Here is a 15,032-nt window from a genome sequence, read left to right on the forward strand (position 1 = left end):
GTGCTTTAGGAGTCTTTACACAGATTTCAAGAAGCCTTGGCTCAAAACAGTAGACAGTTCAACTGTTGCTCATTTCAGTAATACTGCAGATATTACCCATTTTTGAAAGAGATAAAAGACTACATGGTATTTTCTAAAAATGTTTTGTTTCTCTGTAAAGTTAGGAGTAAGACAGCTTTAGAACTCTATAAGCAATTATATATCTATACTACCACCAAATACCAATACTGGAGCTACTGCAGTATACGAAGAGGTACACAGTTTGTTTAAGATGAAGCAAAAACGTAAAATTGCTTTGCTTTGAAAATCAAAGTTTTATGAACAACAGATATTCAGAACTTCAGTCTATTAACTTGCATTTTTCATTCAAGGGACAGATTTAAAATTAGAGTTCAGATATTTTCAAGTGCTTCCCACAAAAACATCTCCATGTAAATCCAAATAGGTAGCACAGTCAAATACAGGTTGTCAGAAAAAAAAGAAACATTCAAATTGAATTAAATTGTGTTTGTAAATACAGTTAGATGTCATCATAAACTATATGACAACTTGCTATTTTTTTCCACCTCATCCTACCATCTTTGGGCATATGGGGCAAATAGTAAAGAGAAAAAGAATGATGTTGCTTTATATTTAAGCAACTAACTAAGATACAGAAAAAGATTGTTCCTAACCTTAGCTCTTCTAAGTACTTCTAGGACAATGTAGAAAGCAGTATCAGGTATACATCTAGAGAATGAAATTATGCCAAAATTCTGCATTTTACAATGAATAAATCTGTTTTCTTCATAAAGTTATTGTTAAAAATCTACCACTTAAGATTTTTCAAGAATGTAATTTGATTGCGAACCCAGGACCCTCAACACTGAAAATACATCTAAGAAGTATCGGCATTGTCTCATTCCATTAGGAATTTTCATAAATAATTTTGTTATAGTAAACCAACCTAGTTTTTATTTATATATGAATATATAAAATATATACATATATCAATTGTGCTGACAGTCAGAACATTTTTGAAAGCATTTTTTTTACAGCAGTTTTCAAATTATTCAAATTATCATTTCATTCAAATTATCAGATTCAACGTTTAAATGCTAATAACAAGAGTATGTAATACATCTTTTACATACCTCTTCAGCTTTCTGAGTTTCTGTACATTTATCCAAATAGGTTCCTTGAAGCACAGATCCCACAATAGTCAGCCCTTTACCAGCCTTCAGTTGGGAGGTGAAAGAAAGCAATCTTGGATGTTTCACCAACTGTTCACAATCCAAATTTAACAAGACCAAAAGCTGAGGTCTGCCGAAAAAAAATTTACATAAGAGCACACACATACACATACATAAAAGCAGGGAAGAACTGGAAAATAGAATTAACAAGCAATAAAATGCAGATTCAATGGCAAACATTCAAACATCAAGCAAAGAAATCATAATTAGCAGTAGCTACACCATTTCAGGTACATGAGCCACCATCCTCAACACCTTACCCTAAGAGAACAGGTTTACTAAGAAAATTGTTGAAACAGAATTATCACCCTTTGGAGGTTATATAGTCCAACCTGCTGCTTGAAGCAGTTAAATGTTAAATTGCACACCAGATTGTTTAGGCTTCAGTCCAGTTAGATCTCGAAAACCTCCAGGGACAGAGATTCTACCACCTCTGGGCAACACCTACCAATGCTTAACCGGCATCATTTTTATTTTTTTTTCTTTCCATTTTATCGTTTTCTCTCATTCTCCCACTATATATTGCTGTAAAGAGTCTGTCTTTTCAGCTGTCTCCTCTTACGGACCGGATGTTTACTAGCTAGTTATACTAGCTTTTAGGTTCCCCTTAAGCCTCCTCCAAGCTGAATAAGCCTAGCTCCCTCAGCCTTTCCCCACAGGAGATATGCTCCTGTGCCCCACCCATCTTGGTGGTCCTCTGCTGAATGTACTGCAGCTTACTGATGTCTGTCTGGTAGTGGGGTGCCTAAAACTGGATTAAATACTCCAAAGATATTCTAATGAATGTTGTGTAAAGAGGAATATTTACTTCCCCTCAGTAGGCTAGCTATGCTCCTGTTGCTGCACTCCAGCAATGCCAAGGCCTACTGCTGGCTTACTATCCACTCAGAACAACAGGTTCTTTTCACTATCCTTATCCTGTACCAATGCACTGGGCTAGTCTGTCCCATGGAGTAGACTTTGCCTTTGTCCTCCTGAATTTTCATGATGTTCATGTTGACTCATTCCTCTACCTCTTTAGGTCTTTCCTAGAGAGTCATACCCTTGACTGCATTGACAGCACAAGTTTGGTTTCATCTGCATACTTAATGAGGTTGTATTCTGCCTCCTTCAATACACAATTTGCTTACTTTCCCCAAACAAAAGTTCTATAATTTTCCTGTCATTACTAAAAATTCAAAAGAACTACAAGAGAACTGGAGTGTATTTCCCTCCTCAACACCAGCATAGCTTAAGGTGGAACGAGAAGGTCTAGTTCTACCAATTACGTTAACACAATAGCAGGATAAGTCATCTGTAACTGACTGCAGACATTTAACATTTACATTAAGTTATTTTAGTTGACATTTAAGTTAACATTTACACTAATGTTTATCATAGACGTCAAGCTCACCCACAATATAAAGGCTAGGAACAAGCAATGGCTCATGGATTCTTTAGTAACTGCTTGGGTTCTTCAGCCCCATAACAAAAAGTAGAATAATACAAATAATGCTGTCACACAGAAGAGCAGCAGAACATTGCTTGTGCATGTACCCAGGGATACAATCACATCTAGTGGCAGTTTCTTTTTTGTGTCTTCCACTGATCTGTGAGTTATTTTAATTTGCACTGCGTATATCAGAAGTGACAACATGTGAAAATACTTTTGTTTTTAAATAATTTTTGTGTTGGCTTTGAGAAAATTGATAGTTTACCAAGTAAAAGGAATAGATTGTAAAAACAGTAATGGACACTTAACCCCATTACAAAGTACTCCAAATGTGAGATTTTAATAAGATCTAAGCACTTTCAATGATCTTGCTATTAAATTACATCTACCTTACATTATATTAGGTATAAAAAGAACATATTGCCACAAATAATGACTCCTCTGTGTATTTTTACAATGTATTTCATAGAAGCAAAATAGAAGTCTTACAGAATTGCAGCATGTTTCTTTCGTTAGAGACAGTGGGACCAAAGTAAACTGTTCCTTTGAATGTGAAAATCTCGATAAAAAACATTAAAACCCATCTGCATTTTAGAAAACTACATCAACATCACATGGATTTCAGTTCTAATTTACACATATCCCTACCAAGCTGATTACATGCTGACCACAAGTTAACTTTCAATTACAGTAAAACAATAGAACTGCAATGCCATCATTTCCATGACCAAGTAAAAACATTATTTTAAAGACGAATATCACTTTGGCCACTAGCTTTACCAGTAGTATTCCCAATAGATTTACATATTTCTAGAATGATGTGAACTTAGATGGCATAGACTTTTACCTCCAGTTCTTGGTGTGAGGAGGACCATCTTCAACACGAAGCAAAGCATAACGAGCTGCATTCAAAGACAGTCCGCGTATTCCATCACCCCACTCTTTTTCTGCTCTTTGTGGCGCAGAAGACAATTAATTAATTTAATTAATTAATAGGATGCAGTTTATTTACACAAATTAAGTACATTTTCTCGGGTGAGGGATAAAGAACATAAACAATGAAACTCACCATTTTTTTTTTTACATGAATGCTTGAAAAAGACTCATCTCGCAGACTTAAATCATGAATGAAGACTAACCAATAATGAAGCAGTCTCAGGTTCTTTCAAGAGTTGTATTTATTAAGTATTTATTATTATTTATTGTGGTCTCTTTTATACTTCAAAAGATTTTTGTTTTAATCATGAGAACCTCTTAAATTGCTTGTAAGTGGTAGAACAAAAAAGTGAAATTTGAGTTCCTATGCATTAGTTTTACATCTCCTCCCCACCCTCCTAGAGCTGTCTCTACTTCCTTTCCTTCCCAGCTTCTCACAGATGAACATAAAGCTTATGCTTCTTCCCAGGGAGAGAGATTTGTCCGGACAGAAGTTTTTAGACTGTTTCAGAGTGAGTTCTCGCTCACTCCTCAGACCAAATCTGCCTTTGCATTTGTAGTGGGAGGGACTGAGTTTCCGCAAAAAAGAATCTTTCTACAAGGTAGATGCAACAGCTTATGGTCCAACGTTTGGAGAATCTGTATATGAATTTGGATGTATACATATATATACATCCAAAATATTTTATGTATGTATATACATACATATACACACAGGCAGAATTCCTTTCATCTGATCTGACTTGCTGGCTAAAACAAGCAAGAGAATTTGTAATGAATTCAATAGTGGGAGCTGTTATAATCCAGGAAGACTATATCCAAGAAAGCATCTATCCTGGAGATGGAGGTATTAAAAGATGGAGGTATTAAAAGATGGAGAATCCACAACACGGAACAATCTATATCTGTTGATCTACTGAACACTTGTGCTTAATTACTCATCAGAATAACTAGACTCATTTCAATTTTCTGGTCTTGCTCTTTTTTTTTTTTTTTGCCTAGAATTGCATTGGGTCTTTCCTTAGAAAGGGAAAATGTACACACCAAAATCATAAATACAGAAATAAAATCTAGAAGAGATTATTTAATGAACTGAGCATGCTCTTTAACTCTCTTTCTGTACTGCATTTCTTACAGGTGTGGCTCTTAAAGTACATTGCAAATTAAATTCTAGCCTTCAGAAAATAGATCAGCGGGCTCTCTGGATTGTTCTGTGTGATTGATTCTAAAAAGTGCTAAAGTCTACATAAAAGAGTAGAGTTTTATGGCTTTGGCACAAGATAATATAATATTTTTGTAGTAGTTCCTGTTTGGTGTACTAAGACGATATACCTGAAGTATCAAATTTGACAGCAAAAATTTTTGTTCATATGAAAACTTCCTAACCTTATTAGTTCTTATTTTGATCAGTTATGCCTGCTGAGGAGTTCAGAACAGAGCTCCCAGAGAAATTAGAACCTGCAAACTTGTAACCCTTAACAGAGATGGAATCTCACCTGTTTTCAGGGAACACTTTGTTCTATTGCTTCAGTTGTATCTACCTTATATAAAAAAGCTTTTTGCTGAATGTTAAATATATTAAATATAAAATACATAAGATATATGGTCTTACCCTCTATATTCTATATACTTGTATATACATCCTGCAATTAACATGGCAATCAAAGCGTAGTACCAGGAGCAAATGAACATCAAGGCAAGACATAAACTCATCCCCAGGAATGAAAGAGTCCTAGAAGAAACCATTTTTTCAATTATTAAATAGACATGCACGTGTTCTACAAAGTCAATTTCTTACTTAAGTCAACTCCCAGAACGACCTCTCTATACCTTCAAAAAATTTCATAGCTAAATATATAAAATACATTGTCACAGCTTTAGTTTATAAAAGTTACATTCTGAAGCCTATGTGAAATAAATGTAATTGAAGAACTAGATATAATAGATTTACCACTATTGCCAGTTCTGTAACTCTACCATTATTTTTAAGTAGGATCTGTTTCAAAACATGCTATCGCTTACTGTTGATTTGAATTTAAGCTTTAAGATTTCTCAAACAATACTGAAGAACATTATGCTAATTCCAGCAAAAAAAAATAATTTAAATTTTACTAATGAATTGTATGTTCTACTTACAATGTGGCATGTCTCTGGTAAGAACACACACACACAGTAGAACAGATTACTGAAAACAATCTTTCAAAGGCTTTAAAGAATGACTGAGCTGAAAAAGTTACAGAAACATTTCCAGATTAAAGTTTATATGCCTGTTTTGTACCTAATATCATTCAGACAGATGTAGGTCACCTCAGAACAGGACAGTTTTGTGTCTACTTTTAGTCAGATACTACATCTTGAATTTCTTCATACCTGCCTTCCAAATCAGAGCTAGCTTTTACTGGATTGACAAAGAACATAGAAAGAGACAACTTTTATTTGGCTCCTTTAGTTTACTTTTTTATTACCATGCAAGCATTGAATACAAACGCATCTGTTCAAAGAAATGCTTTCTAGCTGTTCTATCAACCTAAATGTAGCCTGTCTAGAAAAGCAACAGATGCTCTTTCATGCTTAATTTCACCTAACCTAAGAGTCTGCTTTTACTCAAAAAATAATCCCAACCCAACTCTGACCAAGCATTTTGACACTCAGTTTGCCTGGCAGAAGTGATTATATAGACACACAGTGAATCAATTGGCTCACTGGTCTCTCTGAGGGAGGGGACAGGTTGTAGAAGTGTTGCCAAATCGTTACAAACTTTGCAGCTGCCATGTCAAAACCCTTTGCTTTTTGTTCCTTACCACGGCCCATCCTCCTCTTGCTACCCTCTATCTTACTCATCTGCTTTAGCTTTTTTGCTTTGGACCGCCTACTATTTCTTCCATAATCACATTATTTGGGAGAGGAGGGGCTTTAAAAGACAAAACAAAACAAACAAACAACCTCAACAAGACACAACACCCACATTTTCTTCTTGATGTTGCAAACAATACTTGCAATGATAAACTTCAGATACAGGCACTGAAATATTTGGAGGTTTAAGTGCCAAACTAATAAGTACCTACTAAGCATATTCAAAAAGATGTGTCAGGGATATAATTGTGGCATTTCATTTCCACTCTACCCTCTAAAGGGGAAAAAATAAACAACTCTTACATCCTAGAATCAGGCCAGTATATCTCCTGAAGGCTGTAGTTTTTAAAGCATTTTGGCAGTAAAATTTTTCAGTAAAATTTCTCAATTGAATCACTGCTAATAAAAAATTATATGCATTTTTAACATCAACTCAAATTAAAGAACTCAATCTTACTCTGAACTTGTTCTAAGTCACTTAAGAAAAATACTTTGTATTTGACCTCATTGACTCTCAAGTATTCACTTTTCTTCAATTTCTGAAGCAATGGCTAAAGCATGACATAATTTAAAAATACTGATTGGTTACATAGCAAACTGGTACATATTATTATTTTTTTCTGTAAAAGTTTGTTTTTTGTATATGCTGATTATTTTTCTTTTTGCATAATAAAAATGAAAGTCAGCATTCCTGAAGATTTTCACCATTTCTTTATCTATATATGAAAGATGATACTCCATTACATTTTCATTCTTGCGTATTCAGAAGGTCTGTTAGATAAGCAACGTCATCCTCTCAATAGGCCCCTTCTCAGGGCCTCTGTATTAGTCACTGGTTTTCATGCTTGAAACTTTCACCAGCCCTATTCTAAACACACAACAGCAAATGTTACCGTTAGAGAAATTGGTTCATGGACTGAATACTAACTCATTGAAGTCAGAAAGGATATTTTGCTTAATTACAGCAATGCAATTAACAAATCAAGGCTGCATAAGCAGTTTTAATTCTTCTGAATGAAAGAATATCTCCTACCAATGGTAATACTTGAAACGAGGTCTCCAGTTGGGAGTCCGTAAAAGCGTCTGAACTGCACAAGCCAGATTTACAAACATATAGCACATCAGGAAAAACCTGTTACGGTAAAACAAACAAACAAAACCATTTTCCAACAGGAATGAACTAGACAGACTTGTGTTAAAAGGCTAACTCTAAACACAGTCCAAAGAAAGTGCAGAAACTTCTCTACTGTGTTCACAATGGCCAACAGAACACAAGATGTAGATTAAATTAATGTTTTGTCTGCGTTTTGGTGGGGATAGAGTTAATATTCTTTCTAGTAGCTGGTATGGTGCTGTGTTTTGAATTTAGGATGAGAATAATGTTGACAGCACACCCATGTTTTAGCTGTTGCAGAGCAGTGTTTACACTAAGTCAAGGACTTCTCAACTTCTTATAGTGCTCTGCCAGCAAGGAAGCTGCAGGTGCACAAGAGGCTGGGAGGGGACAGAACAAAGACAGCTGACCCAAACTGGCCAAAAGGATATTCCATACCATATGACATCATGCTGAACAATGAAACCGGGGGAATTGGCCAGCTGGGGGGGAAAGAAGCACTGTTGCTTGGGCACTGGCTGGGCATTAGTCATCGGGTGGTGAGCAACTGCACTGTGCATCACTTACTTTGTTGTTCTTCCCACCCGACCCTCAACCCCCCATTAAACTGTCCTCATCTCTTGCTATATATCTTATATCTTAGCTTATATCTTAGCTCTTAACTTATATCTCAGCTTATATCTTAGCTCTTGCATTTCTCAATTTGCTCTCCCATCCCACTGGGTGGGGCAGGGAGCAAATGGCTGTGTGGTGTTCAGCTGCCTGCTGGGTTAAACACCAACATGCTGGTAGAATGTCATGTCTCAAAACATGATGTTAGAATAATTTTCAGTCTCAAACAAAGATTTCACAGAAAACACAGCTAACATCTGACAATAGTGGTGTATTGGTTTTGGCTGGGATAGGGTGATGGTTGGACCAGATGATCTTGGAGGTCTTTTCCAACCCTAATGATTCTGTGATTCAGTATTAATTTTTTTCATATTAATTTGTATGGTGTTATATTTTGGATTTGTGACCAGAACAGCACTGATAACACACTGATGTTTTAGCTATTGCTGAGCAGTGCTTGTACAGCATCAAGGCCTTCTCTGTTTCTCACACTGCCCTGCCAGTAAGTAACCTGTATGTGCACAAGAATTTCGGGGGGACACATCTGGGACAGCTGTCCCCAGAGGATCAAAGGGATATTTCATTCCATATGAAGTCACGCTTAGCAATAAAAGCTGAGGGAAAGGAGGAAGGGGAGGATGTCTGGAGTTATAGCATTTGTATTCTCAAGTAACTGTTATGAGTGACAAAGCCTTGACTTTTCTTGAAATGGCTAAATATTTGCCTACTGATAGGAAGCAGTGAATTCCTTATTTTGCTTTGCTTGCCGATGCAGCTTTTGTTTTAAATATTAAGCTGTTTTTATTTTAACACATTATTTTTTTCACTTTTACCTTTCTGATTCTCTTCCCCCATCCCACTGTGAGGAGAGTGCACGAGTGGCTGTGCAGTGCTTAGCTGCCTACTGGGGTCAACCCAAGACACATGGAATAAACTTCCAAGACAACATCAGTAAAATAAATTTCAGTTCATACCCTAAAACACGAAACTGTTTAAATAGGGAGAATTTTCATTTAACTTCTTTTTTAATATGTATATTTTTTTAAAGTTAAATGTTTTTACTAGCATTCAAGAACTCTGTCAAGGAAAATTACTTGTGCCTTGAAATTAATTCCAACCAAAACATTTTTTTCATTTCAGATTATCTCAAGGATCAAATAGAAATGTAACTTGTTGGAAGACAAAGCCTAGAATGCATTATTTCGAAGAGAAAAAAAAATCTAGTTAATTCAAAAGTAAAGTACTATTTAACTTAAAAGAACATGAAATAACAAATTCATACTTACATTGAAAGAATTGGTGCTACACTGTCCAAAGAGGCTATCAGAATTCCTATTTCACAAATACCAGCAGTGAGGAGCAGAGCCCATGTTGGTTCTCCATTTGCTTTTCCATGACCAAATACCTAGTTCAATTCAAGTATACAGTAAAACTGGGGAAAGGTGCATTTTATACTATTGTCAAACATATTGCAGATTGTGACCTAACTAAGTTGAACCTAAACCAGTAATTAGTTACAAAGTAAAACAAGAAAATCTATACCATAAAACAAAACAAAAATGTATGTTTTCCAATGTTGCAATCTTTACTAAAATAAACAATGATAAAGTGCTACTGCAGCTGCTGTTGAAATAAACTTAATTAACTTGAAATCTGAATGCATCAGAGAGTTATGCTTAGTCTATAAAAAGCTAATGGTTGAAAGCATTATTTTTTGTAATATACAAAATAGACATCAAGTCTGTATTTACAAACATAAATATTGATCCTTATTATTGATTATTCCTAAGAGGACTTAGGAAAGCCCAGGATTCTGCACAAAGCCCTATGAAAAATCATCTAGCATGTGGTAATTTCCTTTGTTGTGAGAGCCATCCAGCTATACTGGATGATAGATGGGGGAAATGCCTCACCTAAAGCTAGAGCTACATTCAGTCTCCTCCACACTCCCCTCTGCAATTACAAGCACCTAAAGTCTCACTCCCATTTTCCGTAACTGCTTCCTTTCCAAATGTCTAGGTGCTTCACTTCATTCCCTCTCCTGTCTTCTCCTCTTCCCTTAGCTTCCTTTCATTGATCAGTCTACATTCCTTTATATTATAAAATGTCATTTTTTCTGCTCATGTTTTAAAAGAAGTTTTTTTGCTTCTTTCTTAAACACGTCATACTCTTGCTCCTGTATTCATCTCCTCTCATTTCTCTTATTATCCATGGAAAGGCTGTATGACTCCAAAACTGTAAGTACCTTCCAAGTCTAAAATCTCTCTTCAAACATGTTTTTTTTTTAATTTGTATTTAAAAAAATGCATGACATATGGAGTCACAGAATGGAATTATATTCTTACATCTTTCTTGACTTCAGCCTACAAAAATGAATAAAAATGAGAACTGTATCTCTATGACATTAGAAGTTAAATATCATGCATCTCCATCATAAAATTTAATTAACTTATTTCAAATTACAAATTGTCAGCACAATCTGGACTCAAAAAAAGTTTAGTTGTTTCTTAGCTTGTTCATTTCCATTCACAGAATATTTTTAATTTTGACTCTCTAACATTTATATGTAAGGACAAAAATAATTAAATTGCACAGAAACAGACATGTTCAAACTTTGGCCTGAAAAAACAATGTATTACTGTACAAGACTACAACTGAGCTCCAAAACGTTTCCTCACAGTTCTGGAGGAATAACAGAAATAATGCCTCATATTTTGTTAACAAAAGATAAACCACATTTGAAATATAAAGAAAAAATATTATCTCACTTGGATAAATGGTACAATGCCATCTCTTGCAATGGCCTGCAACAGACGGGGTGCACCAGTGAGACTCTGTAGACCAGCACCACATGTTGAAAAGAATGAACCAATCACAATAACCCATGGAGAAGGCCAGGCCAGTGTACCAACCACTAGATTTCCATTAACTGCTTCTCCAAACCTCAGGGAAGTGAAGAACAAAACAAAACAGTGAACAAATACACACATAAACCATCAAACTCTAGAAGAATTTCTTTCGTAGCTTCTAAACCCATATCTCGAACTTTTTTGGACAACATCGCTTTTCAGCAATAAACACCACATCACATCATGCACTATAGGATTTCCCAAACAACCAATTTATTATGCTGTATTAAAGAAAACATAATTGATTGATTTTAGGTATTGCCTTTTAAGCAGACACTGACATATGGACAACGAAATACAGAGAAACTGTTTGCATTGTCATGCTAACTAATGCAATTTAAAAGAACAACTATGACAAACAAGGTGGGGAGGGCGTGGAAATAAAAGAAAGAAGTGTTTTCATAACATAGCACTGAGTATCCAATCCAAACATAATTGACTTTATGCTCATTTATGGACATCTTGGGTAAAGCATGAAAAAGTACTTCCCCCCCACCCCCCATGGTAGTATATAATTTCTTTACGTTTTCATTTTCTTAAAAATACCAGAGAAAAGAAAAGGCTATAGGCTAAGAAAAATGACATGCTTCATCTCTTTTTGGACTGGCTATTGACAACGCCAAGGTAAATCAGATTAATATAACAAGCCAGTGTTCAAGTTCTTGTGTATGCTTAAGCTTGGATGCACAGCTACGTACTATCTTCACTACATGGGAAGACAGAGGAAAAAACACTACTTAAATATATAGGAGAAAAAAAATACACTATGCTTCTCTGATGACATATAGCTGCTTCTTAACGCTGGCATCGAAGTTTGGCTTCCATTAAAACAAAGAGTAGGTACAACTTGAAAAGATTGAAGACAAACACTAGAAATGTACAAGCTTTTTTTTTTCCCCATGGCAGATATTATGGCAATCCAAGATGAAAACAAAACAAAAAACAGTCTTTGAAACAGACAAATCCCCCTACATTTTACTATTATGCTGATTTATTCTCATTGTATTAGCTTTGATTGGAATCCAGATTTTAACTTACACTTTTCCTTCTAGACTAAAAGAAATAAATCGCCTAAGCATTATCTCTTTCAGCTTCCAAACGATATCCCAATGTCCCTGTTTCATCAACCAAAGCAAATTTGTGCATTGGTCAGTATAAAAATAGACTCAGAAACAGGCAGGGAAAGAAAATTGAAGTCTGCTAGCACATTCCCCACAGTATCTTCTTCAACTCAGTCTCTCAACAGAGAAATTTATCAAGATCTGGAGATTCTGTTCATGCTTATCTCTATTAATTTTATGCCGTTCATGCTTCAAAAAGTGAGCCTCAGAAAATAACACGGATGACAACTAATCTGCATAAGCATCATGCAGCCAGTAGAAATTATAGGCCTGATGGTGCATTGCAGTCTTTCTGATGAACTCTGCTTGTCATGCAACTGTCAAAACTTTTTCTGCCTGCATTCTTCAGGAACATATTACCTCTCCCTAAGTAATATCATTCCCCTTACTCCACCTCAATAGAAATACTAACTATGCTTTTTCTCTCAAGACCATTTTATTAGGAACAGTTCCACTTAACAAACATTTATCTCAGATTCTTCTTCTACTTTTTGCAGTGATACAGTCCATTAACATTTCCAGTTTTTGCAGCCATCTCAGCTCAAGAGATAGTCTTTCCCTACAGTTTTACCTAAGTGAAAGAAAAATATTCCACATGGATGTTTCCCAGAATAGCCATTAATGAAAATAAGTCTGATTAACATAACCCATTTTCGTACATGTTCCTGATAAAAGTACAAGTTGAATGCAACTTACTTATCTCTTAATATCACACCTTCTATACAAGCACCAAACAGCACTATGCAAGAGAGATCTGTTATTGAGACTGAAGGAGGATTACACTGTAAATGAAATAGTTATAGAGAAAAAACTATTTCCTACCCAGGGATGAAATTAAAATGTCTATGATAAACTTCTTTTTTTTTTCATTATTCTCCCATACTACAACTTTTTAGTTTATGTTCCCTACAACTGCATTTGATCCACAATTGATCTGGAAAATATTTTAAGCAAGCAGTTCATGCATCATGCAACTGGATATTTTCTCATACAAATATATTTGTGTCTTCTAGTTATTGAACAACTAACAATTTCTTTTGCTGTTAGTTTGCTTTAAGACTTTCAGTAGTTATGCTGAGTATAATGACAAAGCAATCTGCCAACTGAAATACGCTAAAATGTCTATGTCACTTAACTGAAACCATAAATTGTAACTTGTAGCTTAAAATATTAGTAGAAGATAGGAGATTTTACATACATACACATACATATATGTATACATCTACATACACACACTATATATATATATTGGTGTGTGAATAGACAGATATTTAAAATTTCAGTTTAGATTTCATTAATTTTATATTCAGGCAACTCAAACGACTTTTTATTGAAATTCTATAATGTACTATACCTACAGAATGTCCACTAGAAAAAAAAAAAGCCACAGAACAAAGGATACAAATAAAAGAAGTAGTTGAAATAGCTAAAATTGTTCCAGTAGGAATAGATTTCTGAGCATCCTTAAGATCGCCAGATCTGTTTGAACCTGCCATAATACCTGGAGAAAAGAAAAAGGTCACAAAAACATGGAATATTAATTTCATTTAAATAACCAATACCTCTCTGACCTGGACAGGATGGGTTGATGGGCAGAGGCCAATGGGATGAGGTTCAACATGGCTAAGTGCTGGGTCCTGCACTTTGGCCACAACTACCTCATGCAGCACTACAGGCAGAGTGGCTGGAAAGCTGTGCAGAGGAAAAGGATCTGGGGATGTTGGTCGACACTCGCCTGAACATGAGCTGGCCGTGTGCCCAGGTGGCCAAGAAGGACAACGGCATGCTGTTTTGTATCAGGAATAGTGTAGCCAGCAGGACCAGAAAGGTGATCGTACCCCTGTACTCTGCTCTGGTGAGGCCACACCCCAAGTACTGTGTTCAGTTTTGGGCCCCTCACTAGAAGGAAGACATCAAGGTCCTGGAATGTGCCCAGAGAAGGGCCACGAAGCTGGTGAAGGGTCTGGAGCACAAGTCCCATGAGGAGCAGCTGAGGGAACCGGGGTTGTTTAGTGTGGAGAAGAGCAGGCTCAGGGGAGACCTTAAAGCTCTCTACAACTACCTGAAAGGAAGCTGTAGGGAGCTGGGGGTCGGCCTCTTCTCACAGGTAACTAGTGATAGGACTAGAGGGAATGGCCTCAAGTTGCGCCTGGGGAGGTTCCGGTTGGAAATTAGGAGACCTTCATTTGATTCAGAAGTTTGTGTTACCACCCATCATGAAATTCCAGAAGGCTCAGAAAAAAGTCAATCATTTTTAGAATGGGGAAATATACAAGAGTAGCAAAATGTAGGGGATGGATGTTTTAAACTAATAAGGGTTTAGAAATTTTAACCAGTGTGACCAAATGTACTAACTTTCTACTAAACAGACCACACACAATAACATATGTAAGCAAATCAATTAATAACAACAACAGAAACAAAAGGAAAGGAGCAGGCATGAAGTACAGAGGGATCACAGGTCAGGGGATCACAGTCATACATTTGTGTTTGAACCTAAATACAGAACAAAAATCACTTTCCAACACACTGTAAAAGAATGGAGAAAAATCATGCACTATTTCTGCCATCTTTCCTAGAATTGCCCTGATCACTGTTAGAGGCAAAAAGGAGAAGCTAAGGTCAAGAATCCAGTGCAAAAGCACTGCCGAACTCTACACAATGAAATCGTAACCACAGGCTGGGATACAGTAAGATTTTGGTAAACAGACAAGGGTGGAGAAGAGGGATGGGAAACAGGAAAGAACCTGAAGTATAGAAATGAGAACAGTGAGGGGACAAGCATATGAAGGGACATCTCCATTTGGTATTCTTCTAGCAAAT

At 36.0% G+C, this 15,032-nt stretch overlaps 1 protein-coding gene across 2 annotated transcripts in view; it reads right to left on the reverse strand.

Annotated features, from left to right (window-relative positions):
• Positions 1-15,032, reverse strand: part of LOC118250902 (solute carrier family 12 member 7-like) — a 79,703-nt gene that overhangs the window by 19,032 nt on the left and 45,639 nt on the right. For both annotated transcript variants that reach the window (XM_035552487.2, XM_035552486.2), the window contains exons 10-17: positions 13,612-13,710; positions 12,906-12,963; positions 10,948-11,122; positions 9,466-9,584; positions 7,487-7,585; positions 5,213-5,332; positions 3,512-3,616; positions 1,134-1,302 (exon numbers count right to left, since the gene is read on the reverse strand). In XM_035552487.2, the coding sequence (XP_035408380.1) occupies positions 1,134-1,302; positions 3,512-3,616; positions 5,213-5,332; positions 7,487-7,585; positions 9,466-9,584; positions 10,948-11,122; positions 12,906-12,963; positions 13,612-13,710 (944 nt within the window). The remainder of the gene's footprint in view (positions 1-1,133; positions 1,303-3,511; positions 3,617-5,212; positions 5,333-7,486; positions 7,586-9,465; positions 9,585-10,947; positions 11,123-12,905; positions 12,964-13,611; positions 13,711-15,032) is intronic.

The sequence above is a fragment of the Cygnus atratus genome, chromosome 2 (assembly GCF_013377495.2).
Source record: "Cygnus atratus isolate AKBS03 ecotype Queensland, Australia chromosome 2, CAtr_DNAZoo_HiC_assembly, whole genome shotgun sequence".
NCBI classification, from domain to species: Eukaryota; Metazoa; Chordata; class Aves; order Anseriformes; family Anatidae; genus Cygnus; species Cygnus atratus.